The 8,354-nt window shown below is 31.7% G+C and overlaps 1 protein-coding gene across 1 annotated transcript; it reads left to right on the top strand.

Moving 5' to 3' along the window:
- Window positions 1-309: 309 nt before the first annotated feature.
- On the top strand, window positions 310-5,662 carry LOC113377466 (muscarinic acetylcholine receptor DM1-like). The gene is made up of 3 exons (XM_026617795.1): window positions 310-1,039; window positions 3,064-3,190; window positions 4,793-5,662. The coding sequence occupies exons 1-3, from the start codon at window positions 318-320 to the stop codon at window positions 5,660-5,662; spliced, it is 1,719 nt and encodes a 572-aa protein (XP_026473580.1). The 5' UTR covers window positions 310-317.
- Window positions 5,663-8,354: the final 2,692 nt, after the last annotated feature.

The following is an 8,354-nucleotide window of genomic DNA, read 5'->3' on the forward strand; positions in this document are numbered from 1 at the left end:
CTGATTTATTCATTTGCGTTCTTTTATTGTTGTTTTTGATGCGTTGGAATATATAGCTCCTTATAGCTCTGTACTTTTATACAGTTTTTTTCATTTTTTACCGTATTTTTTAAAATGTATTATAGTATGTTTTGCATTATTTTTTTAAATGAAATTGAAAAGCTGAAGCGATATGCATATGTTATTGTGTGTCACGATTGTATTAATATTTTGAATTTTTGTTATGGCAGAGCTTGACGCTTGGCGAGCACCTGAACGGGTGCAGGGGTCAGCACCATGTGATCCCCCGAAGTGCAAACGCGAGCCGCCGGTACACCATGGAAACGGTGGATATATTAAATGCATCTTCAACCGCGTTGCCCACGCAAGGCTACCGCTATTCGATACCACAGATGGTCATCATTGCAATCGTCGCCAGTATCCTCAGCCTGTTGACGGTCATTGGCAATTGCATGGTGATGATATCGTTTAAAATCGACAAACAGCTGCAGACGATCTCCAATTACTTTTTATTTTCGCTGGCTGTGGCGGACTTTGCGATTGGCCTGATATCGATGCCCCTGTTTACGATAACGACGATCCTGGGATATTGGCCGCTCGGTCCACACATATGCGATACGTGGCTGGCGCTAGACTACCTGGCGTCCAATGCCTCCGTCCTGAACCTGCTGATCATCAGCTTCGACCGTTACTTCTCGGTCACGCGCCCGTTAACGTATCGCGCGAAACGGACCACCGGACGGGCGGCGGTCATGATTGCAAGCGCGTGGGGCATCAGCTTGCTCCTCTGGCCCCCTTGGATCTACAGCTGGCCGTACATCGAGGGGGAGAGAACAGTGCCTAATACAGAATGTTACATTCAGTTCATTGAAACAAATCATTACATCACCTTCGGGACGGCGATCGCCGCGTTCTATGTGCCGGTCACTGTCATGTGTATATTATATTTTAAAATTTGGCGGGAGACGAAGAAACGGCAAAAGGATCTGCCAAACCTGCAAGCCGGCAAGAAAGATAGTTCGAAACGATCCAATTCCAGGTACATTATATACACAATTTATCGCAATATATATATACATGCACACGCACATACACCCAGATATATATATATATATATATATATATATATATATATATATATATATATATATACCTATATACTTATTGCCTTTATGCAAATTCAAGTTTCTTCACTAACTATAAATACATGACTTTTACTTTACTTACTTTCAAAATTTGTTCATGTATTCAAATAGTTTTCATTGAACTTTTTGTAATTTCAAGTTTCTTACCAATTAATGAAAATTATTATATATTACTTGCACATATAACTTATGTCAAATAACGATTTTAATTTTAGAACTATCACTTTAATAGTATCACAATTTTACACAATCTTTGAAAAACTTGAATTGCTGTATATTGAATTTCTATTTTAATTAATTATTAGTAATTTTCGAAAAATTATTGAACGAATTTTATTTTTAAAACAACAATTTCAAACTTATCTGATTTTAAAAAATACAAGAATCAGCAAACGCAGTTTAGTTGTAAGATATTTTAGCAATTGTTCTTAATGACATAGGAATGCCATACAGAATTAGTTGTCAGTTTCGGAAAAAATAGAACTTGTTACGTACACTTGCTGAAAGCGTCCACTAGTCGGGAAAAGATTATGTAATAAAATAATAAAATATAATAATAAATTATAAGTAGTAAAAAATGATTCAAAATCGATCATTATATTAAAACAGCGCAAAAAGAAATGCAGTTTCTTATAATTTCAACCTTATTATTATCGAGTATCGCCAATTCTCGACTTTTATTAACAAGAACGTGCCGGTCATATACTAAAATTGCTTCAGCTTCTTCCCGGCTGTAAACATGGCTATAAAATGATTTATTACATCTAAAAAACGAATTTAATTAGAGACAATTTTCCACAACGACTATGTAAAGGTAAACTGTGCAAGATAATTAATTGATTAGTAAAATAATCCGCGGGTTGAAATAAGTGGTCGATGCAAATTCATTAATTAAAACTAATACAACTGACACAAATAGGAATTCAAACTTTTTATGTTTATTTAAATATCAATATATTTGTTTTAGCTAATTTCCAGGACTTTACAAATTATAAACTGAAGTGCAAAAACAATAAACTAGAACAAATGCGGAAATGAACCCAGAGAGTTTATATCTTTTGTCGAAAAATACAATCGAAATTTTAAATTCACATTTCATTTATTAAATTTATCATTTAAATAGATATGAAACCGATTTCGGTTTTTTGTATTTTCGGTTTACCAAGTAATCAAAACCGGTTAAATTTTAAATTTATATAACCTTTTACTTTTAATTTAAAATTCTAGATTTTAGACATTTGAAAAGTAGTTTCAATCTCAATTTTTAAAGCTTACGATATTTGAAACGTTTGATTTTTAAAGCATTTTATATTAAATTACGATTACGTATAATCATTTTCACGATAATTTTTTGAAATCTATATTTTGTTTATCATAAGTTTCTTTTGCAATATACTTTGAATAATAATTAAAAGTTAAAAAAACATTTAAATCTTGTAACTGTATACTTAGTCTCGCGTCATTAGAATCATTTTGAAACTTCAAGTAGTTTCAAAATAACTTTGAAGATGGAATACATTCCAATTAATAATTCTTTAGATATTTTTTGGTTCAATGCTTTATATTGTTCGATTGTTATGTACGTGCAAAAATCAAAATTCTGAATAAAAAAACTATTCAGATCAGAAATAAAATTCCATATATTTGTAAAATAACTCATCTCTTCCACATACATTGCATATCGTTGTTATTTGTGCATATACGTGCACAATAAATGCGAACCATGAACATCAACATGAAAATTCCAAAGCCGAACAGGTTTCTCTATCAAGTAATTGAAAAGCTTTGGTTCTAACCGCAAGTTTTAATGACATATATGTTTACTTATTAGTTTCATAATGATATAGCTTATGTTTATCCTAATATTTATAAGTCTTCAGTGCACATGTGTATATACATACTTTTCCTTCCATTGTAGCGATGAAGCGACGCATGTAAATCATACCGGGGAATGGGCGAGGCCGCGCAGCGAGTCGGCGGGCGACCCTGACGACGGCTGCGGGAACACGACCGACTCGGGAGGAACGTACGTCAAACGCACGGGGGTGAGTGCATACGCATTTATTAACACGTACCGAGGCGTAGATTCGATCGAATATCGATAATATTAAAAAATATATCTATTATCGGCGCTAACATCGTAATGTGTATGTTAAGATTAAGAGCAGTGCTTTTTTACTTTCAAATTGGTCAAAGTATTAACATAACAATAAGGTGACCATATTTTTTAATACAATCAAAATCAGTTTTTTAAAATGAATAGATTTTTATCATAATTACTGACTTTTAATAGGACTTTATTATTCCATTATGTGTTAATATAACTTATATCACATCTTATATTCTTTTATCTGTATTTTTTTTCTTTTAAGCCTTGTATAAAATTCATTTTAATTTTCTTCATAATTAACTCATTGTTAGTAAAAAATAATCATTTGTATCAGGCAGTTATAAAGTTCGTTTTCATAATTTTTGCTAATTTTCGTAAAATTGAAAACGAAAGTTGGAAATTATTAACGTGACATGTTATTTAACGCTCCTATGAAATTTTGTATTCGGCAATTTTTTTATTCATAATGTATTGTTTCATATAAGCTCGTTGCATATATCATTTTCACATAATAGTTTGTCAAATATCTCCCTTCCGCCTTTTTGTATTATAAACCATACAAAAAAGCGGAAGGGAGATATTTGACAACTTAATATTTGATGGGTAATTATAATTTTATTATCAAGTAAGAGCGAAAATTCAATTTAAACCTTTAAATAAAAGCTTTAACTCTAGTACAAATATTGCTTTTAGAAAATCCGGGACACTATGTGGGAATCCGGGACTGCCCCGGCTAAACCGGGACGTATGGTCATCTTATTATTAAAGAACAATTCTTCTGAAATACCTCCTAAATTTTAACGACATTTAACAAGCTTCCAACTTTATTTATTATGATTAAATTCACTAATGAAGCTAGGACTGTTTGTTCTTGAAATCGCAAATAAAATTTCAGAGATATAATAACGTTTCAAAACCTTCTAATCTGAAAAAAGTGACGTATGTGTGTATTGTGCTATATTTTTTCTGCCACATTTTTCGGCGAATGAAAATACCATTTTGAAAGAGAGTTAGTTTTTAGAAAATTATTTCAGAGATAAGGAAAAAGTGCAAAACAATTTCAGAGATAAGGAAAAAGCTTATACATGGGTGAGGTAAAAAGAACTAACTGAACCCTTACCCTGGTAACAAACAATAAAAAATAGTAAATAAAAAAGTAAATCAAATTAAAAAAAGCATTTTTTTGGATATAAGTTTAAAAAATAGTCATTCCAACTCTGCTTATAAATATTTCTTATGAAATAATAATTCAAGGTTATATACAGCTATTATTTCGTAAAAACCCTTTAAAATTAAAATTAAAACATTGGACCTGTATGCCTCCTGGCCGTCCCATTTTACCCCGTCCAGGGATAAAAAGAACCAGGTGTGGCAAATTTTTGAAAGACAGCAAAAAATTTATTTCTGCAATTTCTACATGATATATATATATATATATATATATATATATATATATATATATATATTAGTCTTGAGATATAAGGCTAATGATTAAAATTATTATTATTCAGTAGTAATATTGAAAATTCAATTACAGTTAGCGTTATTTCTGTGGTACGCCTCATGCGGAGGAGTTCGCGAGTGGTGCGTAGCTTGGTGGCACTCAGGCAGAGAGGAATACTATGAACCAGATCCGGAAGAACCGTCAGATCCTGGATACGCGACTCCGGTCTCTATCGAGACGCCGTTGCAGAGCTCAGTGTCGAGATGCACTTCCCTGAATGTGATACGCGACCCATACATGACGACAACGGAAGGGCGAACCTCGCCGCTGCCGCCGACTTACCTCTCTCACGCCTCGTCGCCGCCAACTACTCAAGATTCGGTTTACACCATCCTGATCAGGCTCCCCGGGGACGCAGACAAAGACGGACAAGATCGCACGCCTTCCATTAAAATGATATCCGAAGATATACCTCTAGCTATAGCTCATAAAGCTTGTTCATTAAAAGTCGATATGCAATTAGATCCATTATCAAGGAGAGCTTCGCATGCCTCACACATGCGTATTCCGCTCAATGCGAAAATCATTCCGAAACAGTTAGCTGAGAAACCGGTTGCAATAAGCGCACAAGCTAGACAGCAGGCCAAAAAGAAGAAAAAAACGCAAGAGAAAAAACAAGAAACAAAAGCAGCGAAAACTCTTTCAGCCATATTATTATCATTCATCATTACATGGACACCTTATAATATATTAGTGTTGTTAAAACCATTAACGGCTTGTACCGGGTGCATACCTCAAGAACTTTGGGACTTTTTCTATGCATTGTGTTACATTAACTCGACTATAAATCCCATGTGTTATGCATTATGCAATGCTTCGTTTAGACGTACATACGTACGAATTCTCACGTGCAAGTGGCATAATCGAAATCGTGAAGCCATGACCAGAGGCGTTTACAATTAAAAAAAATTGTACAAATTATTTTTTATTGTATTTACTTTAATTATTAATAATCGTTCTCACATATATGTAAATATTTATACCAAGATTATCGTATTGTGTATCATGTACAATATAGTATTCGAGCAGTGCTAGATGTTAATTTGTATCGACGTTTACTGTATCAACTCGATTGGTGTTGTAGTCGCCATATAGGGGCTGTGTTAGAATATATTTCCGCAAAAATGTAAAAAATAACCGTAACTTCAAACTATTAATATTAAGAATCCAAACGAACGAAACCTTTCCAAATCCCCTTCCCATTGAATGCAAATGTGTTTCTCAAACAAATTGTACATATTGCGAATTATTAGTATTTGATACTCCAGCGTGCTCAACTCTCAACTTCAATCATTTCACAGAGGGACAACTACTTGATCGCTGCGACATAGTGTTCCCTTAATATAATGTGAATAAAAAGTTGATAATATTAAAGCATAACAATATGAATGTTTCTTATATACATATATACTTTTAATTATATTATAATTCAATGTAATTTTGTAGAAAAATACATATTATGTGGTAAATTGTTTTGTATCATTAACTATTTGGATATTTCATTATATAAAGTTGATTTTGCAGTTTTAAAAAACTTCTTTCTGAGAAAAACTTGGTCTTCAAATCACAAATCGCATTCCTCTATGTTAATAGTTAACGTGCCTCATCTTTATCTAAATAAGCTTACACCCATGCCTTCGACATAACCATCTTAACAAATCTGACTGTTCAATAATTCTACTTCTGAAACTAACAAACTTAGTTATATATTTCAATCGAAAACCGAAATCATAACTGTTGGATATCAAGCTGCCTGATATTTAACCTGAGAATATCCATCTAATCGAAAATTTTTACGGTGCCCATTTAATAGAATCAAATTATTGTTTTATGGTAAAATATATAGGATATCTCCAGTATTAGTATTATATACTATGTTAATAACATTTATTATAAAAGAAAAATCAATTATTTTTGCTGTTATTTTAAAATACAAAATTCAGGTACAGGATATACTTATACAGGACATACATATTCAAAAATCCATATTTACGTCAAATTCATTACTTAATCTTTTTGGCAAAAATTTATTCATAGCATATAACAACAACAACGGTATTTGTAAATTGATGTGAGGCTACATTGTTAACATCCCGTAGGGTAATTAATTTCCAGTGTAAGTTATAGTGATCGCAAAAAATCTAGAATAAAAATGTTTATATATTTTTACGTTTTCAAGATTTCAGAACATTTTGGCAAAAAATGGATGTATGTGTGTGTGTGCGAATACAAATTTTCGTTGATGATTTCGGGAACACGGTTCAACCGATTTGAATGATTCAAAAAACATACGACTTTTATTGACAAGGAGATTCAACATTTTACTTGTATTGACGAAATAAACAAATAATATTTTTTTGGAAGGCATGTCTATAGGTTTCGGAGATCGAGTAAAAGAAGTAAAAAAAGACGGTCAGAACTGATTATTAAACATATGCACATCAAATTATCAGATATTTTATAGAGATTTTGATAATAACTACAAAATTTGTTTGCATTTCTATGGGTTCCGTACTAATGATTAACCGTTAGACTACGACGCGGCGCTTACGCGCTTCGATAGTTCTTCTCCAATATATATAATTGATATATATATATATATATATATATATATATATACAGTGGTACCCCGACTTACGAGTGTTTCGAGATATGAATCGCTAAAGGAGCGATTCCTTGCTTAGACATATGAGCATTCAGCGTGTAAAAATTTTCTGGAAAAATGTTAATGGCAAATAAAAACATAAAAAAATTTGTCAGTTGTTACAATGACTTTACTACCATAGAAATATTTCGGCTGTTTTATGATTGTAAATTATTTTAGCTATTTAAATTTATTTAATATATTATATTGATACAATTAATAATATTAATTGTATAGTAACGATTTACTCTCGCACATATTTCGAGAATTATTTTAACGTTTGTAATTTTAACTACACATTAATAGTGATTGTACAGTTATTATATATGTTAAGTTCGCGTTTGCTTTTTGTACATTCACAAAATATTTTTTACTTTTATAACCATGGGTATGAAGAAAAAGACCAAGTCTATTGAATTAAGGCGTGAAATTATTGAAAAATATAGGGATAGCGAGTGTAACACATCATAGATATTATGTATTGTGTTTAAACAGAAGTAGTTGTAAAGGGTATAACTTCCGCTAAGGGCCTTACAATAATTTAAAAGCAGCTTTCTGATCTCTAAAAGTTTGTGGACAAAATTCACCCCGAAAAAGTTGCAAGAGTTTGAGCATGAAATTTGTTTAACAAAGTACTTAACTCATTTCCGTCATATCATAAAAAACATAGAAAAAAACAATAATTAAATTAATAAATAGGTAATTTATTTTAATATTCAAAAATCTTAGCAGAAACTACAGTACTGGTACAAATTAAGAGCTTTTCAATGCTTCATATACAAACTTCAAATAATCCATTCTTAAAAACCAAGCTTAAATAAATTATCTACTTCTATTTTTAGTATTCAATGCAAGATGATAAAATATCTTCGGACATTAAAATTACTTCCGTGGCTGATTGCTTCACAAATAATATTGAAATAAAAAGAAGAATTTGTTCGTTACTCACCT

This window comes from Ctenocephalides felis, unplaced genomic scaffold, assembly GCF_003426905.1.
Source record: "Ctenocephalides felis isolate EL2017-DRISC unplaced genomic scaffold, ASM342690v1 CF-g0.4_SCAFFOLD_01886, whole genome shotgun sequence".
Lineage (NCBI taxonomy): Eukaryota > Metazoa > Arthropoda > Insecta > Siphonaptera > Pulicidae > Ctenocephalides > Ctenocephalides felis.

Excerpts from the sequence above, each read along its gene's own strand:
- LOC113377466 (XM_026617795.1), top strand. The coding sequence starts at position 318 with ATGGAAACGGTGGATATATTAAATGCATCTTCAACCGCGTTGCCCACG. Across the intron at positions 1,040-3,063 it reads TCGAAACGATCCAATTCCAG|CGATGAAGCGACGCATGTAA; the intron begins GTACATTATATA and ends CTTCCATTGTAG. Across the intron at positions 3,191-4,792 it reads CGTACGTCAAACGCACGGGG|TTAGCGTTATTTCTGTGGTA; the intron begins GTGAGTGCATAC and ends ATTCAATTACAG.